The 16,308-nt window shown below is 36.2% G+C and overlaps 2 protein-coding genes and 3 pseudogenes across 5 annotated transcripts in view; 4 read left to right on the top strand and 1 right to left on the bottom strand.

Moving 5' to 3' along the window:
• The first annotated feature begins 1,040 nt into the window (after window positions 1–1,040).
• Window positions 1,041–4,467, top strand: LOC111274423 (protein FAR1-RELATED SEQUENCE 8-like). Its single transcript, XM_022859064.2, has 2 exons — window positions 1,041–1,247; window positions 2,275–4,467. Exons 1-2 carry the CDS (start codon window positions 1,176–1,178, stop codon window positions 4,423–4,425), a joined length of 2,223 nt encoding a protein of 740 aa, XP_022714799.2. The 5' UTR covers window positions 1,041–1,175; the 3' UTR covers window positions 4,426–4,467.
• A 137-nt stretch (window positions 4,468–4,604) lies between these two features.
• LOC111275439 (protein FAR1-RELATED SEQUENCE 6 pseudogene) lies at window positions 4,605–7,704 on the top strand (annotated as a pseudogene). The gene is made up of 2 exons (XR_016334035.1): window positions 4,605–5,259; window positions 5,518–7,704. The product of XR_016334035.1 is annotated as a protein FAR1-RELATED SEQUENCE 6 pseudogene (transcript).
• Window positions 7,705–8,245: 541 nt separating this feature from the next.
• Window positions 8,246–11,248, top strand: LOC149511103 (protein FAR1-RELATED SEQUENCE 6 pseudogene; annotated as a pseudogene). Its single transcript, XR_016334036.1, has 2 exons — window positions 8,246–8,412; window positions 9,112–11,248. The product of XR_016334036.1 is annotated as a protein FAR1-RELATED SEQUENCE 6 pseudogene (transcript).
• A 403-nt stretch (window positions 11,249–11,651) lies between these two features.
• Window positions 11,652–13,686, top strand: LOC111275440 (uncharacterized; annotated as a pseudogene). Its single transcript, XR_016333929.1, has 3 exons — window positions 11,652–11,793; window positions 11,954–12,037; window positions 12,450–13,686. The product of XR_016333929.1 is annotated as an uncharacterized LOC111275440 (transcript).
• A 403-nt stretch (window positions 13,687–14,089) lies between these two features.
• Window positions 14,090–16,308, bottom strand: part of LOC111274424 (Pentatricopeptide repeat (PPR) superfamily protein) — a 2,799-nt gene continuing 580 nt past the window's right edge. Inside the window, exon 1 of the mRNA XM_022859065.2 lies at window positions 14,090–16,308. This exon is cut by the window's right edge and continues 580 nt beyond it. Coding sequence (XP_022714800.2) covers window positions 14,376–16,308 — 1,933 coding nt within the window. The 3' untranslated portion in view covers window positions 14,090–14,375.

Here is a 16,308-nt window from a genome sequence, read left to right on the forward strand (position 1 = left end):
TAATGAAGCAAGCTACCAGTCCTCCAGTGACATATGGCCAGCACCTTCTCTCAAACCATCTAAGCTTTTCCAGATTTGATGCATGACCCATGCTCTTCTCTTGTCTTCTAACCTTTGACAACCAAAAAAAAAAAAAAATTCATGCATTCACTTCTTCAATGTGAATCAGAATGTAATTAGCAGATAAAATTAATCCATAATTTAAGTCTATAGGCGACAAAAAGCTGTAAATTGCATTGATCGGTAGCTTTTTGGTGAAAAAGAATAAGTTTCGTTACCAAAAAAAATAAAAAATATCGCTAGTTTGCTACACTCCCACGCGCTATAATTTTTTTCGTACTGACAACGCTCTCAAATTATATCAAAGGTATTCTGTTAGAAAAATTTATAATACAAGATTAAAATTATAAAGCAGATTTACACGGGGCTTTCATATGGGTTTAATTTAAACATTTTTATTTAAAAAATATATTAATTAAGATAAGTAAAAAAAATATAGTAAAATTATTTAAAATTATTTGACAAAATAATAAAAAATTTTAAATTTACTAATTAATAATGTCAAAAGCGGTTTTGGTTCAAATTTGATTTTTGCATTGTAAAATTTGAATATCATGAATCAATAGTTAAAATAAAGATTGGTAAATTCTAAATTTTAGTAAAAATAAAATTTTAATTATTATGATCAAAGAGAGATCAATTTTAGAACATTAATAATATTTTAAAATTGCAAGAATCTTTATTTATCTATGAGTAAGTCAAAGCTATTATTGGCTATGAAATTTATAAAAAAAAAAAACACATTTTTCCTTTTATCTTTAGGAAATAAAATTTTTCCTTTTACAAAAAAATCTTGAAAATTAGGAGAATGTTATAACGTTGAAATCAGCGCGTGGAATTATAGTAATTCATCTCAGAATCTAATATGACAAGACAGAACCACGGGATCCAGGATCCTCAGTTCACTAAAAAATCACAAAAAGCCCCTGATTTTTTTAATATTTACAAAAAACACTGTTTCCTTTTAATTTTATCCTCTCAGAAAGCAAATACAAGAAAAACAAAGGACTAAACCCCGAAAACAAACCCCAAAAGGTCGAGTGAGAGAGAGTGCCTTTAGGGTAAAACTAACCTCTCATACTTTGACGCAACGGTCCCTCACCCTCGCTCCAACGATGACCGGCGATGGCACGTTTTCTTCCAGCGACCACCAAGCTTTGTCTCCGTCTCCCAACCTCGATATCACTGTAAGTTACCCCTCTCTCTCCCCACGAATTGCTCCTTCGTGGTTTCCGATTCCCATATTACCCCCCTGTGAGATTATAATTCCCCCTCCCCCCGTGTTTCTAGGGTTTTAGCTCCTGAAATTTCGCACGGAAACTCAATTACTATTTTGCTTTATTTTTTATTAGTAAATTAAGCTGTAATTATGATTTTTATTGAAGAATTAATGTTGATAACATTTCTTTTGGTAACTAAATTTAGTTCCCTTCAATTTATATGGAAATTACTCACATTATAAGAGTAAGAAATGCTCAAATTATAGCATTGAATTCAAATATTGGATATAATTTTCGAAATTTCAGTGGATTTATTAAAAAACCAGGCTGAAAAGCTTTTCAAGATAGTGAATTTGGGATGCAGGGCATAATTAACTTTTCTTAATGTTTGACTATAATATTGTTAAAAGAAGTCGAATGGAGGGAGGGTTTGAAGAATTATTACAACTGTTAGGTGTAAAGAGTTGGATCCTTCATGGTAGGTAGGGATGTGCAGTGTCTTGCCTGATGAGAGAAAGTATTAATAAAAATATTCGTTTTGCAATCATTTCTGATGCACTTTGACCTTATTGACCCTTTTTCTTCACGAACGATTAGGGATCAGATTAGGGGAATTAATATCATATTTTGATGTTTTTAAGATGTACTCTTGATAAATGCTACTCACTACTCTTGGAACATGTTTTTGGCTAAAAGCACGACAGCAGTAACTAGGAGAAAGATGATAATTTTGTACATTCTATTGAGGAGAAAATAGTAGCCAGGGTTTATAGCTTGCATCAAGTTGATTTTGTATGTGTTTTTTTCCTTTCTTAAACTTTTAGTTGCAACAGCTCTTAAAGTGAAAATCCCAAAAGGAGATATGTCGGAAAGGATTGAAATGGGAGAGATCATGTATTAACTTTGTTTACAAGTTACTGGTTCAGGTATCCTGTTTGTGTTCTTTAAGTGGAAGTCATCCATTGATAATAATGAATGGGCTTTTCTGTTTCAGATTGAAGAGGGTTCTCAAAACAGTGAGCAGCTATTTGAGGATGATGGCCATGAGCTTGAAATGGAAGGGAATGGCCTTGAAATTGAAGGGAATGACGTTGATATTGAGAGCAATGGCCTTGAGATAGAAGGAAATGGCCTTGACATTGAAAGCAATGGCCTTCAGAATGATTGCGACCAAATGCTTGAGATTGAAGACAATCATGAAAGCAATAGGGATGATACAACTGCAGTTGCTGTTGAAAATGGCATATCTCAAGGAAAGGATTATCCACCACCAGTTGTGGGGATGGAGTTTGAATCATATGATGATGCTTATAATTATTATAACTGCTATGCCAAGGAGCTAGGATTTGCAATCAGGGTGAAATCTTCATGGACAAAGCGTAACAGCAAAGAAAAACGTGGAGCTGTGCTCTGTTGTAACTGTGAGGGCTTCAAAACAATCAAAGAAGCAAACAGTCGTAGGAAGGAAACAAGAACTGGCTGTCTTGCAATGATAAGGTTGAGATTAGTAGAATCTAATAGATGGAGGGTGGATGAAGTCAAACTGGAACACAATCATCTATTTGACCATGAAAGAGCTCAAAATTGTAAGTCACACAAGAAGATGGATACTGTGGCTAAAAGGAAGGTGGAGCCAACTGTGGATGTAGAAGTACAAACAATCAAGTTATACCGTACACCTGTGGTTGATCCAGTGGGTTATGGAAGCTCAAACTCGCTTGAAGCAGAAAGTAGTCAGAATGTTGATCGTTCTAAGCGCTTGAAGCTTAAAAAAGGAGATTACCAGATTATATGTAATTATTTTAGCCGCATTCAGCTTACTAATCCAAATTTTGTGTACTTGATGGATGTCAATGATGAAGGGTATCTAAGAAATGTTTTTTGGATAGAATCTAGGTCTAGGGCTGCGTATGGTTACTTTGGTGATGTGGTCGCAGTTGATACAACTTGCTTGTCAAACAAATATGAGATTTCTCTTGTGGCATTTGTTGGAGTAAATCATCATGGACAGTCTATCCTTTTGGGCTGTGGTTTGCTTGTTGATGATACATTTGAAACATATGTTTGGCTATTTAGGGCATGGCTTACTTGTATGTCAGGTCGCCCTCCGCAAACCATAATCACAGACCAGTGCAGGGCTATGCAAGGTGCAATTTCTGAGGTATTTCCTCGGGCTCACCATCGACTGCATTTGTCACATGTCATGCGAAGCATTCTTGAGAATTTGGGAGAGTTGCAGGAATCTGGTGTCTTTCAAATGATTTTAAATAGGACAGTCTACAACTCTCTAAAGGTGGATGAATTTGAAATGGGTTGGGATGATATGATTCGGCGGTTTGGAATTGCAGACCAAGCATGGCTTCGTACTCTGTATGAGGAAAGAGAGCGATGGGCTCCGGTTTACCTTAAAGACACATTTTTTGCTGGAATGTGCACCTTCCAGAATGGTGAGTCCATGAGTTCATATTTTGATGGTTATGTGCATAAGCAAACCACTTTGAAAGAATTTTTTGAAATGTATGAATTAATTTTGCAAAAGAAGCATAAAAAAGAAGCACTCGATGATCTTGAATCAAGAGATTCAAGTCCTATGTTGAAAACAAGATGCTATTATGAATTACAGCTTTCAAAGTTGTATACAAACGAAATATTCAGGAGGTTCCAAGATGAGGTTGTGTTGATGCCTTCTTGTTTTGGCGTAACACAAGTTCATGCCAGTGGACCTGTTGCAACATACCTGATTAAAGAACACGAGGGTGAAGGAGATCAAAGGGATATCAGGACCTTTGAAGTTATGTACGATAAAGCTGGCATGGAAATTCGTTGCATCTGCGGTTGCTTTAACTTCAATGGATACCTCTGTCGACATGGTTTGTGCATTCTCAACTACAATGGTTTGGATGAAATCCCTTTTCACTATATCTTATCGCGATGGAGGAAAGATTTTAAGCGCCTATACATACCAGATCTTGGATCTAATAATGTTGATGTCAGCAACCCAGTTCAGTGGTTTGATCATTTGTACAGACGTTCGATGCAAGTTGTGGAAGAAGGTATGATATCCCAAGATCATTACATGGTTGCATGGCAAGCCTTTAAAGAATCTCTGAATAAAGTACGACTTGTAGCAGACAAGCATGTATAGTAAACAACCAAATGATAGTAACGTACATAATTCTTTGTTGCATCTCTGAATCTCTTGCTGTTCATGTTTGTACACAGCCAAGTTCTTCATTATGCAAACTAGATATGTCTCTCCGCATAATCCTTCTCCATACACACTCATTTATCTGGTTTTGGTTACAATTTGGAATTTTTTAAAAATTATTTTACCAAGTAAGTCATACTGAAATTTACGGTAAAAACATCAATGGAGCGTAGTGACAAATTATAGTTGACTTTTAGAGATAGCAAGATATTTTTAATAAATTATAGATTTTTTTTTAGTAAGATATTTATATATTTTTATTAAAACAATAATTTATGGCACTAAATATCTTTTGTATGTAATAAATAACATACATCAAAAGCTCTTTTAATATAATAAATAAATGTAGATTTCAAAGTTTAATTTGATTATTGCAATTATTTTTAAGAGATGATATTTGTTTATCCGTGACCTCATTTGCAAAAAATAATAAATAAATTTAATTTAGAGTAGAAGCAATAAAGTAATTTTATTATCTTGTACATAAGCTGAATGGAATTATAGAATAAAGTACGGGCTTTCAGCCTTTAAAATAAAATGCTGTCAAGTGGGCCAAAAGCGTAAGAAAATCTATTAGATTCAGGCTGAGCCCAAGTAATTTACCTTTGTTTGGGTTACCCAAATTGCTCTTCTTTTTAACCAAACTCGGCCGGCCACTATTTTTACTTCCGTTTTCCAATCCACCATTTCCTCTGTTACTCCCTTCTTCTCCAATTTGAGGCTCAGATCAGCGACACACGACCAGAACGACGACGTTCATGCCACACCCAGGTCAGCCTTAAGTCTCTCCCTTTCTTCCCTCCTAGCCCTCTTTCTTTTCCTTTATTTTAATTGGATTAACATGCTCAATTTTGACCTGTAGCTTTTGTTAAACGATAATATCATCCATAATTTACTTAATGAGCTAAATTTTGATGTGGGTTCGTTTTATTTTCTCCATTTTCTATTTATTTTGTTTTGCCCACTGTTCCGGAGGCTACTTAAATACCATGTTTAAAATTTGAGCTTTTTTTTTTTTTCTTAAAAAAGGTATAATAGATGGAAGGAGAAGAGGCTCCTCCTAGTAATGACCAATTGCCCGAGGGGAAGTGTGGCGGAGAGAGTCTAAACGAAAGAGATAGTGAAACAACGGAATTGTTTGATGGTCAAAATGGTTTACCTGAAGGAAAGAAAGAATTTGTTGCTCCAGCTGTTGGAATGGAATTTGAGTCTTATGATGATGCATATAATTATTATAATTGCTATGCTAAGGAGGCTGGTTTTCGTGTTCGGGTTAAGAATTCATGGTTTAAGCGGAATAGGAGAGAGAAGTATGGTGCTGTACTTTGTTGTAGTAGCCAGGGTTTTAAAAGAATCAAAGATGTTAACCGTCTTCGAAAGGAAACTAGAACTGGTTGTCCTGCTATGATAAGGATGAGAGTTGTGGAGTCGAAAAGATGGCGGGTGCTTGAGGTTACACATGAACATAATCACTTATTAGGTGCCAGGATTTATAAAACTATTAAGAAGATGGGCTCTGGATCGAAAAGGAAGTTGCAACCCAGTTCTGATGCTGAAGTGAGAACAATCAAGTTGTATCGAGCGTTAGTGATAGATGCTGGGGGTAATGGGAATCCAAACAGCAATGCAAGGGAAGTTAGGAACTTTTATGAATATCCAAATCAGCTTAATCTTAAAAGGGGTGATTCACAAGCCATTTATAACTACCTTTGCCGTATGCAGTTGACCAATCCAAACTTCTTTTACTTGATGGATTTGAATGATGAAGGACATTTGGGGAATGTTTTCTGGGTTGATTCGCAATGTAGGGCATCTTGTGGCTACTTTGGGGATGTCATTTATATTGACAACACGTGCTTGTCAAAGAGATATGAGACTCCCCTTGTCACACTTGTTGGAATAAATCATCATGGCCAAACTGTGTTACTGGGTTGTGGCCTGTTGCTGGCGAGACAGTGGAGTCTTATACTTGGTTCTTCAAAGCGTGGCTTACATGTGTGTCAGGACAGTGTCCTCAAACAATTATCACAGACAGGTGCAAGGCTTTGCAGAATGCAATTGCAGAAGTGTTTCCCAAATCCAGCCATCGCTTCAGTTTGTTACACATAATGAAAAAAGTTCCGGAAAAATTGGGAGGATTGTGTAATTATGATGCAATCAGAAGGGCATTTGTTAAGGCAGTTTTTAACACTCTTAAAGTGATTGAATTTGAAGCAGCATGGGCATTTATGGTCCAGCGTTTTAGTATCACTGACCATGAGTGGCTTCGATCTTTATACAAAGATCGAGCTCTGTGGGCTCCCATTTATCTAAAGGACACATTTTTTGCTGGACTGTCTTCTTCAAGGCCTGTTGAGAACGTGAGTCCCTTTTTTGATAAATACGTGCACAAACAAACTCCTTTGAAGGAATTTCTTGATAAGTATGAATTAGCATTACAAAAGAAGCACAAGGAAGAAACTCTTGCTGATATTGAGTCAAGAAAATCCAGCCCTGCATTGAGAACAAGATGCTCGTTTGAGTTGCGACTCTCCAAATTTTACACGAAAGAAAATTTCAAGAGGTTCCAATTTGAGGTAGAGGAGATGTATTCTTGTTTTAGTACAACACAGTTACATGTTGATGGGCCTATCATTATATTCTTGGTCAAGGAGCGAGTGTTGACTGAAGGAAGTAGGAGGGAAATTAGGGATTATGAAGTACTTTATAACAGAACAGCCAGTGAAGTTAGATGCATTTGCAGTTGCTTTAACTTTTACGGATATCTATGCCGACATGCATTGTGTGTGCTTAATTTCAATGGTGTGGAGGATGTCCCTTCCAAGTACATTCTCTCACGATGGAAAAGGATTATAAGCGCTTATCTGTTCCGCATCAAGGTTCAAATAACGTTGATGTCATTGATCGCATGCAATGGTTTAATCATTTATATAGACGTGCCTTGCAAGTTGTGGAGGAGGGGGCGATTTCTTTGGACCATTACAAAGTTGCATTGCAAGCTTTTGAAGAGTCATTGAATAGAGTTCACGAGGTAGAAGAAAAGCAAGATTAACATACATGGTGAAGGTACAGGATTTGTTGTAAATCAAAATTGGTGTCTTCTATCTTAATCAACCCATCCTTTGTCATTGAGGCTTGGTTCAATTGCTCCTTTATGCAGAGCATTTTGGGCTTAGCATGTATATAATTTCTCATAAATTTGCATTATTAACCATATTCTAAAGGATTTCCAACCCTGTTACTCTTGTGAATAAAGTTGGCTCTAATTTAACTTATTAATTTATAGTTCCATATGCATTCCAAACATGAAAAAAAAAAAGTCCATTTGCTATGACTCCAAATAAATTGTACCATAAATTTTATCCACAAATGAATATATATATTTTTTCTTTTCATTCAAAAACATATGTTTAAATGAACACTTCTCAAAATTTTAACTTTAAACTTGTTTGATTCATTCACAATCTTGGTAGCTAAAACATTTGGACCAAAAAATCAAATAAACCTTTGCTAAACATTTTCCTATAATAATCTTTTTAGTATGGAATGGAAGTTTTAAATATATAAAAAAAAATAGCCCAACAATTATTATTATTATATAATCCTCATAGATTAAATTTAAGAATATAATAATTAAAATTTTTTAGTGTGTTTTACTCAATTATTATAAAACCTAATTGTCTAGTTAACCGACCTTTTTCATCATTTTCTGATAATTAAAAGGACCCATATGAAAGAATTTTAAAAGACTTGGCACCTAATACAATTAAGGAAGTATTAGTGTCCTCGAAAAAAATTTTCCCCTTAGTGAAGTCTCTTCCCACAAAATCCTTTTGTTCTCCGCCGATCTCGTTGGGAACAAGGATTTCGCTTTTGACTCTGTTCTCAAGCCTGTGAAAGATCATTTCTTGAATCAATTTTCTGGTAAGTCCTCCTATTTTTCAGAATTTTAAAGCTAAATCAGACTGTCACTTATGGTTTGAATAAGGTCAATTCATTCTTTTTTTTTTTTTTTCTCTTTATCCCTCTTTGTTTTAGGGTTAACCTGGATTTGGATGTTGATTAAGATACATTTTACATATTGTTCTAATCGAATTTGAGTTGTTCTTTGCAAATGGTTCTCACAGTGAGTTAAGCTATAAGAATTCCTTTGCTAATGGTTCTTGCTCTATACATCAGTTTCTGTGAGTTTATTCTTACGTGGAACCTCATAAGCATGACTTGATTTTAGAGTAGATGGCCAGGTATTTGAAAAGAAAAGAAAAAAAAAGAAAGGAAAATTAGTACTGGGTTTAATCCCATTATGCTGCTTTTATCCCTAGGACTCTTGGTTGTTCAAGATAATCCTTGTTATTAATTTGCAAAAAAGGAGGTCCGAGCGAGTTAATCCGCTGCTTGGGACTTAGATGATGGGAATTTTTTCTGTTGTTATATGTTAAATGGTGCAGCCCTAATGTTATAGCTTAGCTGCACATCAAACTCCATACTATATTATCTTCTTAGTTGGTATCTGTGATTCTGTTAAGTCGTGAGAAAATGTTATGAATGTAGCTTGCTTTATATTACTTTATCATTTTTTAGCTTTTTTTTATTAGTGGATATTTGATTCTACTCTTGTTACAGATGGATGAAGTTTCTCTAAATACTGATCCGGTTGCTGATGATGATGCTGATGAGTTTGAGATTGAAGGAGATTGTGGAATGACTGAATGTATTCGTCAAAGTGGTGTAATTCAAGGAGAGAATCCGCTGCCTCCTGCTGTTGGAATGGAATTTGACTCTTATGAGGATGTATATTACTTTTACAATTGTTATGCCAAGGAACAGGGATTTGGTGTTAGAGTAAGCAATACTTGGTACAGAAAGAGCAAAGAAAGATACAGAGGCAAACTTAGCTGCAGTAGTGCAGGATTCAAGAAGAAGAGTGAAGCAAACCGCCCAAGACCAGAAACAAGGACTGGATGCCCTGCGATGATAAAGTTCAGGTTGATGGAAAACAAAAGGTGGAGAATCATAGAAGTTGAGCTTGACCATAACCATTTGATCAGCCCTGCAAGTGGGAAATTCTATAAGTCCCATAAACAAATAGGTCTTGGAACCAAAAGAGCACTGCAGTTACATGGTGCTGAAGAAGTTCAAAAAATTCAGCTTTTTAGAGCAGTGATTATCGATGTTGAGGGAAATGGAAGTGCAGAGGTCAGTGATGGAGAAATCCAGACTTCTCATAACCAATCCAATCAATTGAGGCTTAAAGAAGGAGATGCACAAGCTGTTCATAATTATTTTAGCCACTTCCAATTGACTGATCCAAACTTCTTTTATGTGGTGGATCTCAACGAGAAGGGATGTTTGAGGAATTTATTCTGGACCAATGCAAGGTCTAGAGTTGCATATGGTTACTTTGGTGATGTAGTTGCAATTGACACTACATGCTTAACAGACAAATATGAAGTATCGCTGGTTTCATTTGTTGGAGTGAATCATCATGGACAGTCTGTGCTATTGGGTTGTGGCTTACTTGCAGGTGAGACTATCGAATCATATACATGGTTGTTTAGGGCTTGGCTCACATGCATGTTAGGACGCCCTCCACCCGTTGTCATCACTGATCAATGTAGAACCCTGCAAACTGCTGTTGCTGATGTGTTTCCAAGGGCTTCTCATTGTCTATGTTTGTCACGTATAATGCAAAAAGTTTCAGAGAAACTTGGTGGACTGTATGAATATGAATCAATTAGAATGGCATTAAACAGTGCAGTTTATTACACTCTAAGGCCTGAGGAATTTGAAGCGACTTGGGAAGATATGATCCAGCATCATGGAATTAGGGATCATGAATGGCTTCAAATATTATATGAAGATCGCAGACGATGGGTTCCTGTTTATTTGAAGGAGATATTTCTTGCAGGAAAGTTTCCAACCCAGCCAAATGAGGTTGTGGAGTCATTTTTTGATGGCTATCTCGATAGACATACTTCTTTGAAAGAATTTTTGGTTAAGTATGATCAAGCCCTACAGGCAAATTATCAACTGGAAGCTTTAGCAGATATAGATTCAAGAAATTCAGGTTTTATGCTGAAATCAGGATGTTTTGAGTTGCAGCCTGCAAAATTTTACACAAATGATATATTAAGGAAGTTTGAACAGGAGGTGGAGGGAATGTACTCATGTTTTAGCACAACACAAATAAATGCCGAGGGACAAGTACTAACATACATCGTCAGGGAACAAATAGAAGCAGATGGAAACAGAAGGGAGACTAGTGATTTTGAGGTTTTGTATAATGCAACTGAAATGGAGGTGCTTTGCGGTTGTGGTTTGTTTAATTTCAGAGGATATTTGTGCCGGCATGCACTGAGCGTCCTCCACCAAAATGGCATGGATGAGATTCCACCTCAATACATTCTACCACGATGGAGAAAAGATATTAAGCGGAGTTATGTTCTGAATCACAGCTCTGGTGGTATTGATATTAATAACCCAGTTCATAGGTATGATCATCTGTACAAATGCATAATGCAGGTTATTGATGAAGGCCAGAAATCACAAGATCGTTACAAGGATACAGTTCAAGCATTAGACCAGATATTAAGCAAGCTTCATCTTGTAGAGGATCATTTGTAAATACTTTTTAGACCCAAGATCTGTAATGTTGTGCGCTAGAAGCTTATACTTTCATGTAATTTGCCACCGTTGTTTTGGCTTTGAGCGTTTCTTGTAACATGTACAGAGTCTATAAGCTATCCGTAACCTTTGCTAATTTTGGCCACTTTCTTATTGTCATGATGCTTTCTTCTTAATTTGGAAATTGTATATTTTAAAGGATTATTATTTTATACACTAACATGAAATTTTTTAATTTTACAAACGAAATTAAAATTTAATTTAATAAACTTTCGTAAATATTTTTCTTTAATTCCCCTCCGTGTAATTGTTGGCATTTGACATGTCAGTGACACATGGCACGCCATGTAGGATCACTAAAATTGATAATATGACCGCTTGTCATTTTTTTTATTAATTAATGTTCAAATCTAATTATATTAAAAATGAAAATTATATTATTAATATATTTATAAAAAATAATACATTAAAAATTTTTAAAATTAATATGTAATGCACCTTTTACTATATTCCGGAACCGAATAGGGAATTATTCCTTTTCTATTGAAACAAGGGCAATTTTTGCCCACGCAGGATTTTAAAAATAAAAAATAGAAGAGGCGTTTTTATAAAGGCCTCTACCATTTCCCCTCTGAATTTCAAGCACTAAACAACTTTGGCTTGATCTTCATTTTCTCAATTGTAAGCCGTCCCCAAATCCCTCTGTTTTTTTCCTGAGAAAGTGAATGAAAATATTTCTTGTTCTTTTGCATCCATAATCTTCTGAGTTTTGCATCAAGCGGGAAAGATAATAAAAGTCGAATTTGAGGAATTTCTTTTTCAATTTTTCTTCCATTTTCAGAGCAATCGAACATGAGGTTAAAGGGCTAAAAGTGTTTGAAGAATTGATTTCAGATTCAGTGTTACTCATGGAATTGTATTCCAAGTAATTTACATACTATTACTTATTTCTTCATTTTCTTGAGTTTAAGCTATTTGTTGCACATTTCTGGAAATTTTGACTATGTTATGTGCTATGGAAAGCTGGTAGTTTTAATTTGCTATATAAAATGGGTTTGGGATAAACTTCCCTAATATAAAAGATGTACATTGATTTTTTAAAGTCATTGTTTCGCAATAATTTGTATTTCCTTTGAATTATGGTTGAATTTTTTCTGCAATCTGTAAGCTTTTAGGTAATTATAATTATGAGATTTTAGCTGATATGATAACCCTTATGAAAGCAACCGTTTATCACTCTATTTGAAGAATTTGAAAGGTACTTGGATCAGCTAGAATACGTTGTACTAAGCAGTAACTGACTGACTTTTTCCCTTTTGCTCTCAAATCCATGGCAGTACCTTGGATTACTTCTAGAGGAGGAAGAAAATAGGAAGGTTGAGATGAAGTTTAAGGCATTTCTCACTGAACATGGTGTGAGTCTCTTAGAAAGGCGGTTTCTACCGGCCTTAGACAAAATGGGGAAGATATGCTACTTATTTCTTACCAGAGACCATGCTATATTCCTACACAACCTTTTGAATGGCGATGGCGTTTAGTGCATTGCCCAGTTTCGCAAGGAAGCTCTCTTTGATGACTGTCGAATCTCTAGTCAGAATGAGGACCGCATTGCCTTCACAATAGATGTATCCCTTCTGCTTCGTGCTGTTCAGAGTAGTGTAAGCATATGTACTGAATTTGGTAATGGTCCTTCTGCCAACCGCCTCCAAATTAAATTGGTAAAGAAGTTGCCTCCCAATTGTACTCAGCCAATGCCTTTTCTTACCTTTGAAACCAAGGGTTATAAGTCTGCTGTCATTCAGGATGTACCAATATCAAATCCTTTGTCTAGGGCCCAAGTGCTTGAGCTTCATACTGCACTTGATATGGCGCAAGATCTACCTCAGACTCTGGTTCAAGTTCCAGATTTAAATCAACTGCAGAACTTTGTGGACCGGATGAAGCATGTTGGTGATTTGCTAAATGTCTGTATAAGCAAGTATGGAGATCTACATGTGCAAATCTCAACAACTTTGATCACACTTGGTGCTGAATTTTGTAAATTGTTGGTTATTGGAGAACAGGCTGAAGCAACCTCTGAGGATAGAAATCTTGGTGCTCAGACTCGGTCAGAGATGGCAATCTCAAGAGGAGATGCACAGAGTGTTCAAGTAAGTGTAAGGCACTTTTCTAGGAGCCTCCAGTGTCACCTGGCGAAGCCTGACTATGCTTTTTATGGGATTGCTCCCCAAGGTGCTTGTGTGACTGTGATATTTGAGTTCTTCATTCCTGGTACACGTCAAACTGATAAATCAATCAGTCTACATTGCAGGCTTCCCGTACTTGATCCAGGATCAAGTTGAATGTTAATCAGTTTACCACCAATAACTTCTTTACTGCTTTGAAGTGGAAAAATAAATTTAATGTCTTTTTTTTTTAACTCAGAACTAGTAATTTTGAAGTAGCTTGCAGCCTGCAGTCCATGTTATATATCAAAGCAATTTTGAAATTGATAGAATATTTGAAGTACAATTTATTTTAGCGTTTGTAATGTATCTTGAGTACAAGATTAGAAATATTCCAATTCTTACTAAACTCTTCAAGTACCCTTCTGAATGAGACAGAAGAGATGTGAATGTGATGAAAACACAATCCTGCATTTGGGAAATACTTTTAATAGCTTTGCATTTGATTGTTTCCTCATTGAGTTAGATGTTCATTATCAAGCCTGAAGCTTCAGTTTACCACATGGTAATAGCTTAGGGCCTCCTTAAATGGAACAGTGAAAGAGTATAAAGAGTAAGTGCTTTAGAGCTTGCAACTCTCCTCAAGGTTCAATCATACCAGGCAAGTACTTGGAGTTACAATATTTGAAGGGAGTGTTTAATACTAGGCCTTCTGAAACATGTGAATGTCCCAAGCACAGCAGGAACTCATACGTGCCGTCTCGAAAAGATAACAAATAACAAAAGAAAGATGACAATTATCCTGGAAGCTTATGAAAATTACTTCTGGTTATACTACTATACAGGCACTCGCAGCACACTTGTCAAGAACACTGACGGAAAAGATTTTCAAAATAACTACAGACCTGATGCAAAATACTGCGAGTCCCTAATAATCTATTTGCAATATATAGCAAAAGTACAAGATAATCGTAGAACAAAGTCTCTGAAATTGACTGGACTAGCCTGCACCTGGGGAAGGGAAGCCCTAATCTGTATTATTCATTGGCATCAAATACACCTCAGGAAAAGAATTATTAGTTATTTACTATTGAATTCTCACCAATAATCTTTACATGAACATAAGCCAAGCCTGAAATGATGGAATCGCGTTAGATCTCTAACTATCACTTCTCTATCATACAGCGTTGACACTAGTTTTGCCACACGGTGACAATCTACACACATTCTAAGGTTCTTCACAATCCTTATTGTAACCCCTGGTCCAGAGCTAATTATCCCAAAAGCCAAAGCCAACTTCTCACTGTGCCAGTACAATGTGCTTTCTTTATCCTCCTCCGCTATATCAAGGAACACCTCAGAAGTATCAGGAGAATACCCTGCAAGTTTTAAGTCACTTGTCATATTATCTAACTTCAAGTATATTTCTTTAGATTGAGGATGTGACCGGTCGCCGGCAACAAATTCATGAACTACTCCATTCATCTCTATCAAACTGCAGCCTGGGGTCTTCTTGATTCCTCTATCCATCATTGATTCTCTAAGTTCATGCAGACTATCCCATCTTTTGCAAGATGCATATATATTACACAGCAGAACATAAACAGCCCCATTTTCAGGGTCTAACTCAAGTATCTGTTTGGCTGCCATTTCAGCAATTTCTACGTCTTTATGAACTCTACAACCACCAAGAAGAGCTCCCCAAACAATTGAATTTGGTTTCATTGGCATATTCTTTATAACATCACAAGCTTCTTGCAGATGTCCAGCTCGGCCTAGAAGATCAACAATACACCCATAGTGTGCTACATTGGGTTCAACCCCATGTTCTGTCGTCATGCTAGCAAAACACTTTCTTCCTTCATCTACCATGCCAGCATGAGTACAGGCACAAAGAACGCCAATGTAAGTTATCTCATCTGGTTTTATTGAAGCTCTTAGCATTTCAGAGAACATACCTAGAGCTTCTTCACCGTGCCCATTAATAGCAAGACCAACAATCATGGCTGTCCATGTAAATTTGTCCCTCCGAGGCATTTCAGAAAATACTCTTTGAGCTTTTGCAACACTTCCACATTTGAAGTACATGTCAATCAAAGCATTTCCAACAAAGACATCATTCTTGACTTTGTTTCTGTCAATATAAGCCTTTATCCATTCTCCTATTTGTAATGCCCCCAAATGAGCACAAGCTGTAAGAATACTCACCACGGTGAACTCATCCGGTCTTATATTCGAAGCTTGCATCTGGCGGAACAATACCAAAGCCTCTTTAAAACAGTTCACTCTGATGTACCCATCAATCATTGCAGTCCATGAAACATTATCTCTTTCCGGCATCTGATCAAAATAATTTCTAGCCAATTCAATCTCTCCCTTATTTACAAATCCTGAAACTATAGTAGTCCATGAAATCACATCCCTCGTTTTCATCCCATCGAAAATCCCAACTGCTACATCCATTTCTCCACAAGCTGCATACAAATCCATCAAAGCATTTTCCAGAATCAAATTAGGCTCTATCTCACATTTCTTGATATGCTTATGAACCCGCTTCCCTATCTCCAAATCTCGTAATTTAGAACAAGCTGATAGCAAAGAAACCAAAGTAACCGAAGTTGGTATCAGTCCATTCTTCTCCATCTCGCGAAAAAGCTTACTAGTTTCATCGTATTGCTTCACTCTGTTATATCCAGTTAAAATCACATTCCAAGTAATCACATCCATTTTACAACTAATATCAAAAACCGCACGTGCCATTTCCATTTGTCCACACAAAGAGTACATATGGATCAAAGCATTCTGCACAAAAACATTAGAAGCAAACCCAAATTTCACCACATGACCATGCAACTCTTTCCCACATGAAAACCCAACATTTCTGTTAAAACCCTTTAACAGGAAAGGAAAAGTGAAATTATCAGGCTTAACATTCCGTTTTAACATGTCTAAATACATTGAAATCCCATGTTTTGGACGATCTATCCTAGAATAACCTTTGATCATTGTGTTCCAATGGAAGACACTTTTT

The sequence above is a fragment of the Durio zibethinus genome, chromosome 26 (assembly GCF_047325235.1).
Source record: "Durio zibethinus cultivar Kanyao isolate XHJ-2024 chromosome 26, ASM4732523v1, whole genome shotgun sequence".
Lineage (NCBI taxonomy): Eukaryota > Viridiplantae > Streptophyta > Magnoliopsida > Malvales > Malvaceae > Durio > Durio zibethinus.

Bases quoted from the DNA above. Each gene is read 5' to 3' on its own strand.
- LOC111274423 (XM_022859064.2), top strand. From the start codon at position 1,176: ATGACCGGCGATGGCACGTTTTCTTCCAGCGACCACCAAGCTTTGTCT. The intron at 1,248-2,274 runs GTAAGTTACCCC...TTTCTGTTTCAG, and splicing joins CTCCCAACCTCGATATCACT to ATTGAAGAGGGTTCTCAAAA.